The 20,383-nt window shown below is 36.0% G+C and overlaps 1 protein-coding gene across 1 annotated transcript in view; it reads right to left on the reverse strand.

Annotated features, from left to right (window-relative positions):
• The window catches only part of LOC134655403 (putative phosphatidate phosphatase), a 214,056-nt gene that overhangs the window by 193,093 nt on the left and 580 nt on the right, over positions 1-20,383 (reverse strand). The window contains exons 2-6 of the mRNA XM_063510865.1: positions 17,658-17,809; positions 17,044-17,235; positions 16,247-16,411; positions 14,940-15,116; positions 12,180-12,298 (exon numbers count right to left, since the gene is read on the reverse strand). Of these exons, the coding sequence (XP_063366935.1) occupies positions 12,206-12,298; positions 14,940-15,116; positions 16,247-16,411; positions 17,044-17,235; positions 17,658-17,809 (779 nt within the window). The 3' untranslated portion in view covers positions 12,180-12,205. The remainder of the gene's footprint in view (positions 1-12,179; positions 12,299-14,939; positions 15,117-16,246; positions 16,412-17,043; positions 17,236-17,657; positions 17,810-20,383) is intronic.

Below are 20,383 nucleotides of genomic sequence, written 5' to 3' on the forward strand. Positions count from 1 at the left end.
GTTCTGTTTTGTTGATACCCTTTTTGGTTGGGGGCCTGAGGACTTGATATCGCGATTAATTGGCTTTATAAACTAAGGTTAAAGCAATCCATAAATACCTATAGTTTTTAAATTCTTTAGAAAAATCTTATTTGTACCTAGGGAGGTAATTAAGTACCTACTTAAACTGAGGTCAAACACGTATATTTAAGACTTTATATCAAAAATGTACTGACAAATTGGTTTGACCAACTATACTTAACAACTGACCATTGAACCAACTTTGACTGTCATGTCATTGATGGACAACCGCAGATCTCACATCGACCCATATCTTATCTGATGTTTAAAGTTATTCAAGTTGGCATAGCTGGATAGGTAACCGCAGATCTCACATCGCCCCATATCTTATCTATGTTTAAAGTTATTCAAGTAAGCATAGCAGCTGTCACTGATGGCATACTCGGGCCCACGCCGCGTTTTGTAATTCGGTTTACTGGTCCAATATCTTGAGATTTGAATACATTAGTAGTATTTAGTAGATTATCTAATGCCTTAGAACTGGAACTACTTAACATTTACTTGTTCATCCTATCACATAAATTTTCACAACCTTACTTTTTTGATACAAAGTAATCTGAAAGAATGCCATAAAGTAACTTATTATTATCTTATTATAACAGTTATATTAAATTATACCGTTTTTATTTCAAAAACAGCTTTATAGATCCCCGTTTGATGTAATATTAAATCCGTAGAAGCATTCTTGGAACACCTTAACCGGTTCCGTGCGTGCTGTATGTATGTGAATATGTACAGACAGACAGACTAAAGATAACGTTATTCCTACATTTCGTGTTAAAACACTCATCGGGATTTACATTTTTGACCATTTCCGTGAGCTTTGCGTAAGGTCAAGTGAGGTAAATGCAACTATGGGGTTATTGCGTCTCTCCGTTCTTTCTCGAATACGATTGGTCGAAACACCCTCTACTATGCAACGTTTCATGCCTGAGCTACTTGGAAATGAAACGTTGCATAGTAGAGGGCGTTTCGACCAATCGTATTCGAGAAAGAACGGAGAGACGCAATAAGCCCATAGTTGCATTTAGGTACCTCACTTGACCTTATTGACTTTGTTGCTATGTGCATCAGAAAAATCTGGGATGAATGGGACAACATATTTTCCTATTCCATTATGAGTTGGACAGCTTTCTTGTTCCAATAAAAGGTGCTGGGAAACACTAAGTAATTATAATCTTACTATTTTAAGTAAATTGGGATCAGCTAACGTTTGAAGACTAGACTATAAGGTACTGATACTGATATCCCGTCGGAAAGTTTTCGAAATTTCCATTTAATAAAACTTCGAAAACTTCTCATATTATTGTATAGAAATTGCTATATTTCATTTGCGAAATTAAAGTTGTTTGCTGTGAAATTGCAGCATACTCTTTAGGCCCAAGATACACTTGTAAGTTTTACTTACGTAAGTAGTGAGACAGGTATACTACAGAATGAGAGATAAATATCGTTATCTCATTCTAACAAATAGCTTTAGTATTAGTACCTATTCTCTTAACTTTGCGATGTCTACGAGAAAGACACTAACGCGTTAAGCATACTATAAAATGTGCATGATGGGATGTCACATTTCACACGCTAGGGTTATGCTAAAATCCCGGCCTTATCTCCTTCAGTAATTGAATTGATTCAGAAATTGAATTTAAAATCATCTGTATGCATGTCGTGTCGTTTCGTGTCGTTTTACTGGCAAAACCAGATTTCATTCAAATATGTTTGCTCATGTTTGAACTTTATGATTTGATCACTTCCTTGTAAATAAACATTTATTTTTTAAATGCTCTAGGACTTCGATTCAGATTTAAGTTTTGTTAATAACTTAGTACCGACGGTTTTGATACGACCTTGAAGATTGCTCGCGTGAAATAAAGTTACATGTCGTTGAGATGTGAACCAATCAACAAGACGATCGTCACCGAAGTATCAAAACCAGTTCAAACCTAAAACAAATATGCATTCTGAATCGGGGTTTAGGAATTTATTTTAAGAATAGACTTTTGATTTTTTATAACGGGAAGTTTATTATGCAAAATGTAACCTTAAACTGAAGGATGCGGAAGTTAAACGGTTTTAGATTTAATATCTGAGTCATTGGTGACTTTAGCAAACGCCTTTTACAATCATATCTTTCATAATATGGACTGATTTAAATTGTCTTTTTTACCTTAGTATTTAAGTAGGTAATTATTTATTTTTCTCGAAGAATTTTCATTGTGTATTGTTTTCCCATCACCGTTCAACGGCCTCTATAAGTACATTGTATAAGTATAGCTGGTATAGTTAATTAGTTACTCGTAAACTATATTTGCATTGTTTCATCAGTGTCTTGATAACTTCATTAGGTAACTGATCGTATGATACGTTTGTATGTCTATCCCAGAAAAGTAGTGACTGTACAGCATTAAGGTGTTAAGCAGATTTAAGGCGATAAAACAATGAAATAATTTCATATGGTGATACCTATTAGGTACCTACTTAGCCGTAATTAGATTGAAATGATGTGGGACCTAAAAGTCCTGAAAGCCTAGGTGACCTCTAGATAGACCAGGTACTTTTGCTGCTCACGTTTTTTCTGAAGGATGAAATAAAATTACTTTGTTTGCGTCAATTTTGTTAGAATGTGTACTGCATCTACGTCATAATTAGATATAGGTTATCCCTCAAAGGGATAAGTTCGCCTTTGTACTTCTTACTAATTTTATGTTATTTTTTAATATGTACATATTTTTGTACATTAAAGAGTTTACTACAACTACTATGTAATCCTAAGTCTTCAAAGACTAGTAACCTATAAATCGTATCGTCAAAAGTTTAACATTTTGACTTAAGTACCTATATAAAAACTCTTAATCCTTTCCTCCATTCTGATTACCATAATACCTATGTACATAAGTTAAGTAGCTACCCAAACTACGTAGTTGCGTTGCGGTAGTATTAAAATCCTTGTGAAAATTAGCACTTGCTTATGTCATGGTCACTTATGCCGTGGAATTTACGTCGCGGCGTGGATTAACACTTAAATATTACATCGCCACGATCCTCTTAGTGTAAGTGTAAGGCCTGAGTGGACGCTCGAGTTGGGCGTGCAGCGAGCCGGGGCGTGCGGCGTGCATGTTAAACAAATGCAAACGTATAGGAGCGGCCTTAGTGCACGCTGCTCAAATCACTTGGGAGCTCGACGCCACGCTGCACGCCCCGCCGAACGCTCCGCTTTGAGCGTCTACTCAGGCCTTACACTAAGTGTAACGCCTGAGTGGATGCTCGAGTTGGGCGTGCAGCGGGGCAGGCCGTGCGGCGTGCATGTTAAACAAATGCAAGCGTATAGGAGCGGCCTTAGTGCACGTTGCTCAAATCACTAGTGAGCCCGACGCCACGCTGCACGCCCCGCCGAACGGTCCACTTGGAGCGTCCACTCAGGCCTTACACTTATACTTTTATTTGTTTCATTTGAAAAGTATGGTGCTGATAGTTGTCGTGGTATAATTGTATTTATAACAACCGCAAAATCACTCAACTATAGTCCAATACTACGACTTTGGTCCACAAGTTCAATACGTAATTAATATAAAAACCAATGTTATTTTAGGTTTTGCCTGGATTTTTTCTTTCTTTTATGAAAATACTATCGACCCGCCCCGGCTTCGGGTTAACTTCTACGGGTTAACAACCTAAACCTTCCTCTTGAATCACTCTGTCTATTTAAAAAAAACCGCATCAACATCCGTTGCGTAGTTTTATAGATCTAAGCATACATAGGCACCTAAAGCGGGAAGCGACTTTGTTTTATACTATGGAGTGATTTTGCCTTTGAACTTTGTCATTCAAATTATAGGCACACCTATACCTACCAAGATTTTCGAGTTAAGTAATTTTTGACCATAGTTAGGTGGTTTTGCGGTAGGTACCTAATTTTTGTTAATTTATGGAGATAATCTATTTACACCTATTCTTATACTAGATGTAAGATAACATCATTAACATCCTTCGTTACGATGAGCACTGCAAATAATTTATATTCCATTTACTTCGTCTTGAGAAAACACATAAACCTAAATGATACAATATCATCGTTTCAATGAGTAACTTTATAGCGGAAAACTGAGAAAATTGAAATAGTACGAGCCAGCAATATAAAACAGTACAGTTATTTCTTAGTGTTATTGAATAATGAATAATCAGTTCCACTCATTGGGCAGGAATTTGCTGTTAACTGGAAAAGTTTCCTTAGAAATATTAAATGTGCGTGTGATTTGGTTGTATACCTACTAGTTGTAGTTGTAGTAACATTACCTAGCTGTTGAAAAATTTCCTGAATGATAAAATAACCGGCCAAGTGCGAGTCGGACTGGCGCGCGAAGGGTCCCGTGCCATTACGCAAAAAACGGCAAAAATATCACGTTTGTTTTTAGTATTTGTTGTTATAGCGGCAACAGAAATACGTCTCTGAGAAATTTTCAACTGTCTAGCTATCACGGTTCACGAGTTACAGCCTGTTGAAAGACAGACGGACAGACAGACGGACGGACCCGCTGTCTTAGTAGTAATAGTCCCGTTTTTACCCTTTGGGTACGGAACCCTAAAAATTGATTAATTTGAAATTACAACAACTTTGACTATTAATGGCATTATACATAAACGCTTGTCAATTCTAACAAGGCTTTGATAATCGTTTCCTTATCCATCATTCTGATATTTGTGTTTGTTAAAAAGGGACAATTTAACATAAGTTTTGCTAAGTTTTATGAATAAGGGGGTAAAAAATTACCTAGAATAATATTTAAAAAAGTGGCTACAATTATTTAAACAAAATTTTGATGGTCGTTAATTGACAGTATTAAGTACCGGTACATTATTAATTTTAACTGGAATAGATAGTCTAAGTAACAACTAACCTATTTCAAGTACATATGTGTAAGTACTAAAATCAGGGGGCCTAGCTAATGTGACTAATGTGGTGTGGTGGTTGCAGATAGTCAACCCTGACACTTGTCATTTCTATACGTTTTACAATCTGTAAATTAGGAAATTGTTATGTATAAAATAAACTTAATGTTATCATAATTTACCACAACTTTTAATAAGTAGAAGGTTTTGACATGCCTACTGACAAAGATAAAGGAAGAAAATTAGGCTTTAAAGTCCATTAGTTTATGGTGTCCTCAGGAAAGAAGCATGTCGTTCCAAGGCCTGAGATACACTTGTAAGTTTTACTTACGTAAGTAGGGACAAAGCTATTTGTTAGAATGAGATAACGATATTCATCTCTCATTCTGTGGTATAGCTGTGTCCCTACTTACGTAAGTAAAACTTACAAGTGTAAATCCGGCCTAATGATATTCATCTTTCATTCTGTAGTATATCTGTGTCTCTACTTACGTACCTAAGTAAAACTTACAAGTAAGTGTATCTCAGGCGCAAAACTGTACGATGTTTAGCTTCATTATTGTAACAAAAACGTGTTTACAACAACTGATTAATGTTCAAAATTGCAGTTTTTTTTCGGAAATGTCATAACGTCAAATTTTACAAGCACCACAGGTTATACACACTGTAGTACGAGTGCCTCAGTATACTAATTTGATAAACGTCATACCAGTTACCTACTTCGAATACGTATACTACATCGAATTTTGGATTGGTATTTAGGTACCTACTTTAAGTCTTAGTTTCTACACATTTAAACGCATTTTAACTCATAGCATATACAGCTACGGTTTCGTGTCACAATAAGAATCTAATTGCGTCCAAGACAGGAAACAAGTTACACTGCCAAGGTTCTATAACTTAAGACATACGTTTCCAAAACTCATTGAAAAGCATCCACGTTTCCCATAGTCACAACACTACGAACAACGGTACTGGTACACGGGACACGGTACACGGTACACGTACACTGGTACACGACGCGAGCGGCGTCCGCGGAGGCCGGGTGAGCACTGGCCGCGAATGTTTACGGTCCAAGAGAGTGCGCGCGCGCAAAGAGTGAGGAGGCTTTGGTGGGTAAAGGGGAGTGCCCGCAGAGAGGCAGCGGCTTTTCAAAGAGCTAGAAATAAGTCCCGATTAGTACATTGACGCCAAATGCTACATACCAGTGTGACATTGAATGGGAGGACTAAGTGTAAGGCCTGAGTGGACGCTCGAGTTGGGCGTGCAGCGGGGCGGGGCGTGCGGCGTGCATGTTAAACAAATGCAAGCGTATAGGAGCGGCCTTAGTGCACGCTGCTCAAATTACTTGTGAGCGCGACGCCACGCTGCACGCCCCGCCGAACGCTCCGCTTCGAGCGTCCACTCAGGCCTTACACTAAGACAGAAATAATATGTTTATAGAATGTGACGCTGAATGCGGCGTATGGCGTCATACTTTACTCCGTACTCTCCGTAGGTTGTATCCTTGGGGAGGACTGTTGCCAACTAAGAGTGATGTTATATTTAAAAGTAACTGTCATATATCATACAAATGGAAATAAATAATATGACTTACTTATGTCAGTTGTAGTCACTTTTAGGTAAACAATTCTTAAATATATGAACTTTTTATGTTAAACGACAAAATGTACTGAGAATGTATGTCTTAGGTACTTATAGAGAATACATAACTATACCTACTCAAATATATACGGTAGTACGGTATATAGTAAACTCTTTATTGTACAATTACGAACTCATCCCTCCATCTCATCCAGTTAACCATTCAGTAGTAGTATTTATATATCTATTTATTTACCTTCATAATTTATAGGATTAAGAGAAGTATTATACATATTAGGCATAGAGAAAAAAATACATAGATTGCTCACTCCATACATCAGTTTTAGTACCAAAAAGACTATTAGCATCTAGCATCGAGTAGTGGAACTATCAGTACTGCTACTTGACAATAGCTGTAGCACCGACCGGAAAGTCTTATGCTGTTGAGATAAGACTTTCCGGTCGGTGCTACATCTATTGTCAAGCAGCAGTACTGATAGTTCATCGAGTAGCGGAACTATCAGTACTGCTGCTTGACAATAGATGTAGACACTGAAATTTATAGTCTAACTGATGTATGGAGTGAGCACTCTTGTCTTACTATATTTCTCTATGTATTAGGTACGTTGAACAGGCGTTTACTATGTAATTTTTAAGCAGTATTATCTAAATGCGTTTATGCTATTATTTTTGCCGTAGGAGTGAAGTGTGCATGTCACTGAAGAAATAGCTAGTAATTATCTATACATTGTTAAAATACCATAAAATTCATACGATAGGAAGTAATATTATATCTATTATCAAAACTAACCTATAAAGCTGGTCGGCGAATTGTAAACATTCCATTTTCGCGATCCTTTCAATGCTTCATATTTTTTTGTTGTTTTAACATATATTTACACGATTTGTAAATAAAATTCGATGTCTTTTTGTAGTTTTATAATGATTTACGTTGAAAATTTAAAGTAAAAGCCACTAATTTCCTCCGAGATAACTTTAGTTGACATAATGCACGATAGCTCAAGTACCATAGAAGGTAGCATCCTATAGAAGTGGTCTACGCGTGCCTCTTGAGGGACAAAACATATAAATTCGACCAATCATAGCGTCGCATTGCAACGCTATGATTGGTCGAATTTATTTGTTATGGTGGGCAACAAATGAATTCGACCAATCACGGTGGTCAATTTACGGTGGGGAATAAAACAAGATGTGAGACTGTGACAAGGACAAACAATAATAGCGCTTTCGCTGCTACTCCTACTGAAAGATACATAAGACTATCCCGTTCTGTCAGTTATCCCCACCACTCATGCCCAATCCAGTTATACTAGATTCATGTCAAGTACCTACTTGTGACGTTTCACATAGTGTTGCTATTATGTTTTCTAGTGTTTGCAGCAATATAGTAAGTATAAGTGGCCAGGCACCTCAGTTCAAATAGATCGTAACGTCTACGAAAATGTAATTATAATTTTATTAGAGTCATGTTAGAGTCAGTTCAAGCTAGTTCTGCATGCCATTTGCAACATATGACATTGTGTGACAAAGTCATCATTAATGTCAAATTTATATGAAAATATGATTTTTAATAAGACACTCCCTCACTTTGTTCTGTTCAAATTAGCGCAAATTTAGCTAAGACGGACTCTAACTTAGATATAGATGGTCAAGCAAATCTTGTCAATAGAAAGAGGCGCGAAATTCAAATTTTCTATGGGACGATATCCCTTCGCGCCTACATTTTTCAAATTTGCCGCCTTTTTCTACTGACAAGATTTGCTTGACCAGCTATAGGTACTTTTACTTACGACATAAGTTTATGAATGAAACGTGTCACATCTACAGAGTCTTGATTTGTTACTCTATGGCCGGTCGGTAGACGCCGCGCGGCCACTCCGCGCGTCCAAGCGGCTTGGAGAAAGTATTATATCACCCAATACCCAAACACAACCATATTACTTGTGTTATAAGGTTGGAAATTAAGTGGAAGAGGACCTGATATATGCATATTTGGTTAAGTGCTAAATCGATTTCGGAATTTGTGTGTTTTTGGGTTTGGTAAAGTTTGTGTGTAATGTTTGATTAGGATAAAATTTCATGGATGATACGTTTTGTAAATATTTTTGAGTTGTATACGCGACGTGACAAACTAAAGGTGTTGTATAATATAACTACATATATTATAGGGATCTCTCTATAATTCCACATACAGTAAGCGACTTTGTTCGCGGATCTTGATTTAGGTATTGCTTTTCCGTGTACCTATAATATGAAAGCAAATATCTACTATGATGGTATTTTAGATATTTAATTTCGATTTGTTTTTTATTTGTCAAGAATAGTTATCAGGAATGCTAAATATTATGATTAAGATATATCTGCGAGTTTCAAAAAAGTTCAATATATTACATTAATAAATCAAAGTAAGATAGTAAGACCACCAATTACTAATTAATAGAAAAAATCTAGCCAATACATCACAGAACTAAATTGTTGGTCTGCAATACATTAACTTGATCTATGCTTCCATAGTAAGTTTTTGGACACTCCGTACCTATAAAAGACATCAACGCGAGTTATGTCAACTGCTGATAAACAAATATTTATTTATTATATTATATAAAATATAACATTTTAAAAATTAAATATTAACAATTTTAATAAGAAATATGTAAATAATACATAAGTAACTAAACTGATGAGCAATTGTAGCATTCGCATACATACTTTTGTTTCTGTTTCTTCTCATATAATTACATCACAGCCTTTTAGTCCATACTGTGCGTCTAAATCCGTATATTTAGAATATAATTTTTAGTAATTTAAATAGTAACTTGTGGTCAACTATGTACTAAATGGTAAATATGGTCTAACTTACCTATTTTAGTAATGCCCACTAAATATAACCCCTTGCGTTTTTATAGGAGCAATACCTCTGACTACGGACTACGTAAAAGCTAAAATGAAGGACTACCGTAAAACGGGGTGAGTAGGTTTCGCGGGGAGAGGTGGGTTATTAATGGGGAGAGAAGGTTTGAGAGGGGGGTGAGAAGGGATTTAAGGGTTCTGCTACAAAAATAATGTATTCCAATTAAAAATGGAGCTATAGCAATACGCATAATAAAAAAAATCGATCCAACAATTTTCCAAAATCACCTTTGTATGAAAACCCCTCTCACCCCAAATACGAGGCACTACGGGGTGAGGTGGGTTTCATCTTTATCGTCAAAGTTATGAAATGGAACTACCCAAAATAAATTAAAAACTAAAATACAAACGTCCGGAACACTTATTATATACACCATTCAGTTTTCATGTGTAAAAATAAAATATTATCGAGGTTTGAATTTCAGTTTTGACCCTACTTACCCCATTTTACGGTACTTATAGTTATTATAGATATCTGATAAAACCACAAAATTACTAAATAGCCCGATGAATAAAATATCAAATTTTACTCACATTCTGTAATTTGAATTGTATTCTAATGTGTAGTTTAGCTATGAATTTGTGTAATTCGTAATAAATAAGTGTAATTCGTAATTTTGTATTTACCGTGTAAGTGGTTTGGTTGTTATTTACTGTAAGCTTATATATTGATCTTTGATGTATAAGGCTTGGGTGACGGACGCAACATATTTAATTAAACCGAAGTCGATTTGTTTTTGGAAGTCCAAAGGTAGTGATTTAATTATGTTTAGTCCAAAGTAATAAAACTATTACCATAGTTGAGTTACAATTTTCGGTAAAAACACAAAGGAACACACACAATAAAGGAACAGTAATGTCCAACGGTAATATAAAACATATTTGCTATTTCCTATCTTACAGGCGCGTAACATAAATTGAGTTTCCAGTAGGACTGACTCTGAAATTCTGAATGACATCATTTATAGTTCGTTTTTTTAGCATTAGAAAGAAGGTAAGCGATCTTGACATGTCTTTTAATTGAAAAACGCCTTTTAAAAATCAGTAACTATTACTTATGAAAGCAGAATATATAATAATCGTATTAGATTCATAATTGTTACAATATTTGCCATTATTTATTTTTAAAACGTGTTTTTCAATAAAAAGACACGTCAAGATTGTTTACCTTATTTCTAATGCTAAAAAAAAAAGAACTATAGAGTACGTACGTAGTTATCAGAGTGCGGTCGAATTGCCTGTATATTGATTTTTATATGTCCCATAAAACGTATTAACTATTGTATATACTCAGAAGTATCTAAGAACAAAAGATGAATTGTATGATCTTATAAAACAAAAAAATATGTTCATTATTATTTTATTTTTGTGTATCAATTCTTTGATTCATTTAAAAATACAATTTTACTTATAACACCTTATTTCTATTTACTGAGATTATAATACAAAATGGAAGCCAGACAAAAACTGACTAAATTAAATATCTGATATAATTAAATTTATAAAATTTGGATGTTATTCCAACCAATCAATCTAAATAACAAATTTACTACTAATACCTAGTCATATTGATTAAAGACTAGTTTTCGTATTCATTTTTAACATAAAAATGTGATAGTATCAAATTGGAAAGTAAATAACTAACTACTTGTCAACAAGAAATATACTTTTTATAAGAACAGTACTTGCGTTGTGTTTTGGTTTAAATTGGCTATCATGCTGTAGTTTGTCATATGTCATATCATATCATATTGTATAATTAATTTTAAAAAAAAGGCGGGTTCCGCTTTTACCAGAGTACTCAAGCATATTAAGTATTAATGCTTGTGGCGCACAATGCCACACACTGCTGGAATCCCGCCTTAATGTTTACATTAGGTATAGCAATGAAACATAATACCAGAAAGAACTGCTAAGCGAACAATTTTACACAATGATCAGGACTATATTTGGGACTATTAGCAATATGACAGACTAACATACGATCCGTCTATAATGTCTATATTGAACACTGGTTAAACGAGGAAGATACATAAGAATATGTTGTTCAGTCTTAACAACTTATTTCTCATTTGTGTAATATTGTCATAGATAAATTAAGTTTATATCACAGATTAATTTATTAAAATTAATTACATCATAATATTCATAATATATTACATCTAACTATTTAGAACTAAATCTGTTTTTTTCGTACTAGGAAGAACTCCGCTCCGTAATCCGGCACTTAATGAGTTAACATGATGAAATATATAATCTCAAGTAGCGCGATTAATAATAAATATTTACTTTAATAATGTATTACATAAAGTGCCTGACTATTGCTTACTTCTGCGGGATTCTGTCTAGGTACTACCGGTAAAATGAAGTACCAAAATTTTTGACAAAATATTGTACCTACCTATTTTAAATTTTGTCTTTTATATCAATTCCACACATGTAAATGATGTTGATGTAGAATATAAATGCAATGTACAAATTGTATCCTTTTGGTTGCAGCAAAAATCTTAATTTCAGCGACTCTTTGTACTAAGTGTAAGGCCTAGGTGGATGCTCGAGTTGAGCGTGCAGCGGGGCGGGGTGTGCGGCGTGCATGTTAAACAAATGCAAGCGTATAGGAGCGGCCTTAGTGCACGCTGCTCAAATTACTTGTGAGCCCGACCCCACGCTGCACGCCCCGCCGAACGCTCCGCTCCGAGCGTCCACTCAGGCCTTACACTAAGACTTGTTCTTTAAGGGTCTTCTACGCGTGAGTCGGTCCGATGACATACACATCGTTTTGAGGCACGATGATATGGTTCTTCTTCTTCTGCACCAGGTCTATACCACAGTACACCTGAAATGATAAAAAAACATCAGTAAGACTTTTGGGTTCACAATCAATGTAAAGTGTCATTCAATAGAACTTGCTAACTAAACAAAAGTTACTAGTAATTTGACTAGTAATTTAGTATGGCGGTTTGTTCACATAGTTAGCAAGTTCTATTGAATGACACTTTAGGAGTACCGACTTGAACGAACGTGTTTTAATTTATTGCCACTTCGTTTCGAATTTCCTATTTTATATTAATTAATAAAATATATTAATACCTATTACCCTTTTTTTTCTAAAAGTTTTAAGCGGTTATAGAACATGGGTGAACATCCACAAAGTCGCACGTGTTGTTGTTTACATATTTGTGCTATTTCGGTACGAGCCACTCATCTTTCTCGTGTTTTTATTATATTTTTATCTTCGGAGATAACCCTAAGTTCTGTTCAACTGTGTAACCATGTTAGTGTGGAAAGTCATAGTGATAAATAATTATGTCATAGTTCATTGACCTAGTGAATGAAACTAGGGAAAGGCGCTAATTATTGCCAAAGATTAATTATTAACAAAAACTTACAGTTATAAACTGAAATAAATGTCATATAATAAGAAAAAGTGACCCAGGGGGCCGATTTTTGAATTTCGATCGCTCGATTTTGTCACTCGAAAATCGGTGGAAAACGGCGAAATGGTAATTTTTGAAATTCGATCGATAGAAATTGGGAATCTAGTGGTATTGACATTGACCACTCGTTTTCAATTCTAATAGTAGAACTTACATGCCTAGTAGTGAAGATATTACTGAACGAAATACACGTAATCGAGCGGTCGAATTTCAAAAATCGGTCCCCAGGCCTCCAGTGCCCCAGGCTGGACTTACAGTTGTTGTGTGTGGGTCACCATACCACCATGTTCAAAATGTGTGACTGTGAAGGCTCAGGCCTGTATGTTTTGTACAACGGTTTTGACATTGGTTCAACACCCTGACGATAACTGTCTGCAATCGTTATACGATTTCTAGGAATCATCTAACCTTGTACAAAATGTACAACATACCCCAAAACCAGCATTTGTGTAACTAATAAAATCAAAGCATAAACCATTTTATACGGGGCTGCAACATGATTGAATTATGCTACTGTTTTTATTATCTACTTGTCTTTGGCAAGAGGTTTACTCTTCAGGTCATACTCGTAATTAGTAACTTTTTAATTGTTGTATTGTGACTTAATTAATTCGGTTATTTTTAATTGCTGATTGTTATTCCACGGTTGATATACATATTTTGATAGTTACGAGTAATAGTACCTATTTTTATATTTTCTGGTACTTGTTTATTTGCATGCGTTAAAACAAACATTTACTTATTTAACTACACTCACTATCATTTTTAATAAAAATAAAAACGAAACCAGAGGAGGCACACTAAACTCTCACACGTGTAAACTATAGTATAATGTCATACGCTGGACATAGTATTTGTTCGGTATTAACACCTGCGTTTTAGTTATATTGATTTTTTCTACATTTAAACATTGACATAATATGAAAATAATGTGACATTTCGATTTAGATTTGTAAGTACTAGAAAAACGCATTTTATATAAATAATAAAGAAACAACGAGAAATATGTGTTTGAATAATAATAGGTACATATACATAATCCACTTCATTTTTGGTCCTTAGAGCCGGATATATGGTGGATATCGTGATATTCGATAATTAAGACTACGGTGGTAAGGTGAGCAGTTAAACACAAGGGTAGAGGTAGTTGACAAATAGTTCAGTCAGTATGGCCATTGGCCATGACATCATAATATCATGATGAAGATACAGTAAAAACTCAACTAGGTACTTAATCCCATAATTGACTAAGTAAGACCTTGTCCTCGTTACTTCAAGTAGTGTTTGCAATCATGAGACTATAGCATCGCTGGAGCATATCGCCGATCAAGAACATCGAATAAATAGATCATCGTACAGACTGGGACCGACAGAATAATTAATCATCATTTAATCATTTATTTGCACATAAAAAGGGGTTTATATAGAAGGTGTTATAAAAGTTACATATCCTAGCCTTTTAAGCATTTGTTGTCAAGGGCGTAGCCAGCCAGTGAACTAGGGGGTGGCGAGTTGATAGGCCTGGGGGGGGGGCAGAGGCCACAGAGGGGCATGCATTGTATGTAAAATTTGAGCTCCATTGGGCAGCAGCAATAAAAAAGTTCCTGTAATATTTTCGCCCTGTAACCGTTATAATTTGGCTCCTAAGTTAAACTTCAGTATCGTAATTTGAGACGAGAGATCGTGAGAGCGATTTGAAGAGAGTGAGGACACTAGGTAAATGTTATGTCTCATACCACGAGTACAGCAAAGACAATAGCCAAGCTATATCCAGCACGTCGCTCTGTGATGCTTGTAATCTGACATAAGATAGAGCGCGGTGAACCAATTGATCATGAGAGCGGAGAATTGAAGAAAGCATGGAAACACATAGTAAATGTTACATCATTCACTACTAGTATATTGAAGACAACGCCCAAGCTGTAGCCAGCCAGCACGTCGCTCCAGTGATGCTTGTAGTCTGACACTCGAGTCGAGAGAGTGCGGTAAACCGAGAGATCATGAGAGCGATTTGGAGAGAGGAAATGTTATTTCACTCACCACGAGTATAGCGAAGACGACGCCCAAGCTGTAGCCAGCCAGCACGTCGCTCCAGTGATGCTTGTAGTCCGACACTCGAGAGAGCGCGGTGAACCAAGAGATCATGAGAGCGGAGAACTGAAGAGAGTGCCGGAGGACGCGGGTCCCTCGCCAGGTCATGCGCCGCTCGAGGTACAGCTGAAAAAGAATAATATAAAATGATTTCTGGGTTATTTCTGGGGTCAATATCATTAAGATGTAGAAACCTGATTATAGTCAAATTGTCCACTGTTTCGTAAAGATTTAATTTCATGAAGACGCAGTCTAACCGGAGAAGCGTTAAAATAAGGAGAAATATAAAACCGGGACCAGAAATTAGATCCTTTTAATATTCATATTCCTCAATTCGATACCAATGTGTCTAAATCATCTTTTCTTGTATAAGTAAAACACGTGTGTAATAATAGTAAGTAGGGGATTGCTGATAATATGTAATCTTGAGTTTTTATCATTGCGGATATTCATTAAATTACGAGTAGTATCGCTTAGTCACACCAAGTAGGTACCAAACTTTTGTGTAAAATTGCAGACCGAAAAAAACGACAAAGAATTCAGCACGGTCATTCAGTCCCTAATTATGCTAAGTACAGCCGGCCTAGCCAAGCGGACAATCGCTATCGCTTCGACGACGAAACGCTTTGTGTCTCTCTATCACTCTTCCATATTAGTGCGACAGTGACAGTTGCGTTTCGATCGCTACGGAGCGTAAGCGATTTGCACTTTGGCTACGCGGCCTGCTCCGTGACTGCTCAGATAGATAAATACTTTTGTGTTTTGGTTCAAAATTGAAAGCCAAAATGCATGTGTAATTGTGTAGTATCTTGTAGTACAGTAAAAAAAAATTATATCCGATTCTGACCCATTTCGAACCTTATCACGGTGACAATCAATATGAAAGTCTCTAGAGACCTCTCATACTACATATTGTCACTGGACAAAGTTCAATATGGGTACTAAATTAAATTCTATGACTGTACTTACATATAAAACCCATAAAATTACGATGGAAGTTTTAGTTACGGTTTCGAAGAACCTTCGATTTTCTTGACTTGCGTAGGTATGTCCTCAATAAGCTAGACTCGATCCAGACAGATGGTAAGCTGCTGCCATAAGATTTATCAGGTACATTAAACAAAGCGCGGGAAAGTGTTGCAATGATCTAATCAAGATGGCAAAGAACTGCCAGTCGTGAACAGCTTCACACAGCAATGGATATATTTCGAGTAAATTACTTATGATTTACTTATGAATGGTATGATGGTACTTACAGCCACGAAGACCATGGTGTAGGCCGCGAAGGACGAATGTCCGCTGAGGAAGGACTTTCGCATGTCGTCAATCTGGCTGCTGTTGCCGGTGCAGTAGTATTCCGAGGGCAGGACGTAGCGGCCGCGCCATTCTGCTAAGCTGCAGTCGATCGACGGCCGGCATAGCTGGAAATAAGATCAGGTTTATTGATCTAAACGTCCCGGCTCATTGTTTGCCTAATAGTTTATAGTGTTAGGCAAGGATTTATAACAGACAAGGTAAATTTTACACTTTTGGAACGCCTATAACCTATCTGGAGTTAACTAGGCTGTTTACACTGTAAACATCGCTTTATAATCTAATCTTAGGTCAGTCACTTATCTTATGGTCAAGTCAAGCAGGGAAGTATATTTCTTATCTGTAGATGAATAAGTAAGATAGCTTTATTATCTATTCTTTAATAGATTGTAACATTAACATGCTGTCAACATACAGATTAAACGTGACCATGATAGGTACTTAAAAGATGTTATGCCAAGCCATAACATAAATAACTATTCTGTTTCATACATGTTTTATGAAAACTGTCACTAAAGAAGTGAATTTTATCATTAAAGAAGTGAGGCCTGATGACAGATGACAGGCTTGGCGATCTTGGTGGCTAATTCAACGAACAACGTACCGAGACCGAAGGCCACCACTGTGCGGTACAGCCCACGAATCCAGTGGGAATGCTCAAACCTTCGGCTTGGGCACTTTTGAGCACCAAGGCAGACGTTGCGCGCTCCTCCGCTTTGCGTGAAATTAAATAGCTTACATCAAAGAAGTGAGGTCTGAGTCTCCCGATGACATGCTTGGCGATCTCTGTGGCTAATTCAACGAACAAGGCGCCGAGGCCGAAGGCCACCACTGTGCAGTACAGCCCACGAATCCAGGTCGGAATGCTCAAGCCGAATACTTTTGTATCACTGGGTTCTTTGCGCAGGATTATCCATTCACAGACCAATATCTGTGGGCAGATAATGTAAGAATATAAGTGTATATTCAGGTTTCTACAAAAAAAAAAAAACAAAAAAAGCCAGGCGATAAAGGGGAAGAAGGAACTAAAGAAGACACGAAAAAGTTATGTGTTAGAAGGACCGTGCTGGATGCTGGTCAGGTAGAGATAAAGGGTCATATTACAGCTTCATAATTAATTTGAAATGGGTCTTCATTTTGTGCGGCGATAATAATTTCTGATGCGATTAAGAGGCTTGTAATCTTTCCAATTCTGGAGTGTTAAAAAATACTTCCATAGCCTATCTTATGTTAATTAGATACCTCCGTTATCAATCTGGAACCTAAGTATGATACCTATTAGCATTTGTGTGGGAATCTTCGGATATTTAAAACCTTTGTCTTTAGAAAGAACATCCTTCAAGGTGTACTTACAACTAGAAAGGGCAGCCCCAGTCCAAATAACCTCAGCATGGGCGTGGTAACTGTGTTGTCGTGGTAGGGGTACTTGAGGGATTCGTCGTCGCAGAAGAACCCTCGGCTAAACGGCTCCCATAGCAGCTTCATCGCAAACAGGCATACGGTCACTGGGAATTAAAATCAATAGTAGAATTCATGTGTGTGTCAATTCTTGGGATTAGTTGCCTAGTGGACCCCAGGCTACTATCTCCTATGTATATGAGCTGTGGCAGAAAGCTGGGATAACGCGAGCAAGATGATGATGAGTAGAATTAATGTGACGAGTGTGACGACATGCAAGTACCGTTTAGTGAAAAGCGTTTCGTGCGCTGTTGTGTATGCTTGTGTTGTTTACGATTGTCAGAACCCCTAGTGTAAAGTAAATTTCATTCGATAGCGTGACGACCGTTCGCGTTGTCTATTTTTGTATGGGGTTTGAACAGCGCCCCAAGCGGGAGGTTTTGGAAACAGACACTTAATGCAAACAACGTCACGCTATCGAATGAAATGTACACTAGGCGTACAATGACTGTCGTTTCTGAATGTATTGCTTTAATGCAATGGGTGCCATATAGATATATTTCATCTTCAAAACGAACCATATCCAGCTTATTGTCAATTTGTCAATCTCACAAAATTACTTTTACTGCGATTATTTCTCAGCAGTTTTTAAAGAGGATTATGTTTTTTTTTTTGTATTTTTAGAAGAAAAGATAATTTACCGTACCTTGAGTTTATATCAGTTTTTATCATTGTAGCATTGTGAAATCAATAACGTGGTCATAGTTATTATAGTTTGTGATAAGGTCATTATGTATTTTCAATTAGCTACCTACGAAATAGGTTGCTGAGCAAAGTAGATGCAAATGTGACAAATGTGAGATGTGTGCGTGTGTGTGTGTTAAAGTAGATAGCGTGAAAGTAAAAGTAGTTAAGAATGCCACTCAAAGTGCCAGCTAGACCTTGAAAAACGTTTTGTTATACATAAACGATCGATTGTGTTCGTATATGGACACTATACAATGATGTGATAATGATATATCGTTCATGCAACGCGCATATAATCGTGAATTGGCTGGATATAAGAAAATGATTCGTTTCTATCTGTCATGTTAAAGTAAGTACACTACAATAGACTATTCATCATTGGTCACAATGATAACTACGACTGACGACGATCATTCAAGTGTCCTCGATATATATTTGTTCAGCTGTAGTTTTATTATGACGAATGAAAAGAAGTAGTAAATTGAAAAATTCTAACATCTTAGGAGTTATAGAGTTACTGTTATTTATTTGATTTTTACTCTCGATAGATCATAAAACACACACAGACACAGGAGCAGCCGATGCAACGGAGCCACGCCGTTTTATCGACTAAATAGCTAGTGTTTAGTTTTAAGTTTATAAAATACATATGTATGTTAGTCTGTAAGGTATTTGTAATATGGGCCTTGTTGCCTGAATTAAATTTCCAAATAAATAAATAAATAAATAAATAAAAAGGGAATAAAAATGCATTTTCCTAACATTTGTATTCTCTTTTTATGCTTCGATTTCAATAATTCAAATTCTGGCGCGTGCGAATTCACAAATTACTTAGGTATACATAATGTTATACACATAGTTTTTTCTATAAGTATTTTTTTTCTATAAGAAGCAGCTAAGAGCATGGTGAGTGCTAAGATTGCTATGTATCTATTATTACATTCAAATACACTATTTCAAACTCAGACCTTATTTAAATATTTCATTGAAAATGGCTTAATATTATTTCATTTAAAATATGTAGGTAGAGTCCGGCTCAGCTAACTTTGCACCAATTTGAATAGAACAAAGCGAAGGACATATTTTTACAAACATATTTTCACAGAAATTTAACATTCCTGATAACATGGCCACACTTTGTCATTGTCATTGCAAATGCCATGCAGATGCAGAATCATTTTGGGGGCCGATTTTTGAATTCCGAACACTCGCTTTCGTGTATTTCATTCAATTCTATTTCTACTACTAGGCATTGATGTTTGAGTGGTCAATCAATACCACTAAAATGTCATTCAATAGAACTGGCTAACTATGTAAACAAAACTTACTAGTAAATTGACATTCAGTGTCAATTTTAGTATGGCGGTTTGATTACATAGTTAGCAAGTTCTATTAAATGACACTTTAGATTCCCAATTTATATCGCTTGACATTTGAAAAATAGCCTTTCGCCGTTTTTCACAGATTTTCGAGTGACGAAATCGCGCTCGAAATTCAAAAATAGGCTACCGTCCGACTGTGTACCTACGTAATTAGACAACTGAAAAAGAAAATAGTAGTTTATGCAACAGTGATATAATAAGGGTTCTTAAAATTCAAGGGTCGAAGTTACAAAACGAGACGTAGTCGAGTTTTGTAAAAAAAGACCCGAGAATTTTAAGAACCAATTATGAGCTGTTGCATACATTACTTTTTCTATGACAGCTGCAGCAAAAAAAAAAAAAAAAAAAAAAAAAAAAAAAAAAAAAAAAAAAAAAAAAGGAGTTATTATTAAAAAAAAAGAGTTATTATTAAAAAAAAAGAGTTATTATTTAAAAAAAATTGAGTTATTATTTAAAAAAAAAAAAGTTATTATTGTAAATGAAAACATACCTCTTTCAATCAAGATGATCGGAACTTGTATCTTTAAAAAAAATAAAGCAGTTGTATTATAC

Source organism: Cydia amplana, chromosome 16 (genome assembly GCF_948474715.1).
Source record: "Cydia amplana chromosome 16, ilCydAmpl1.1, whole genome shotgun sequence".
NCBI classification, from domain to species: domain Eukaryota; kingdom Metazoa; phylum Arthropoda; class Insecta; order Lepidoptera; family Tortricidae; genus Cydia; species Cydia amplana.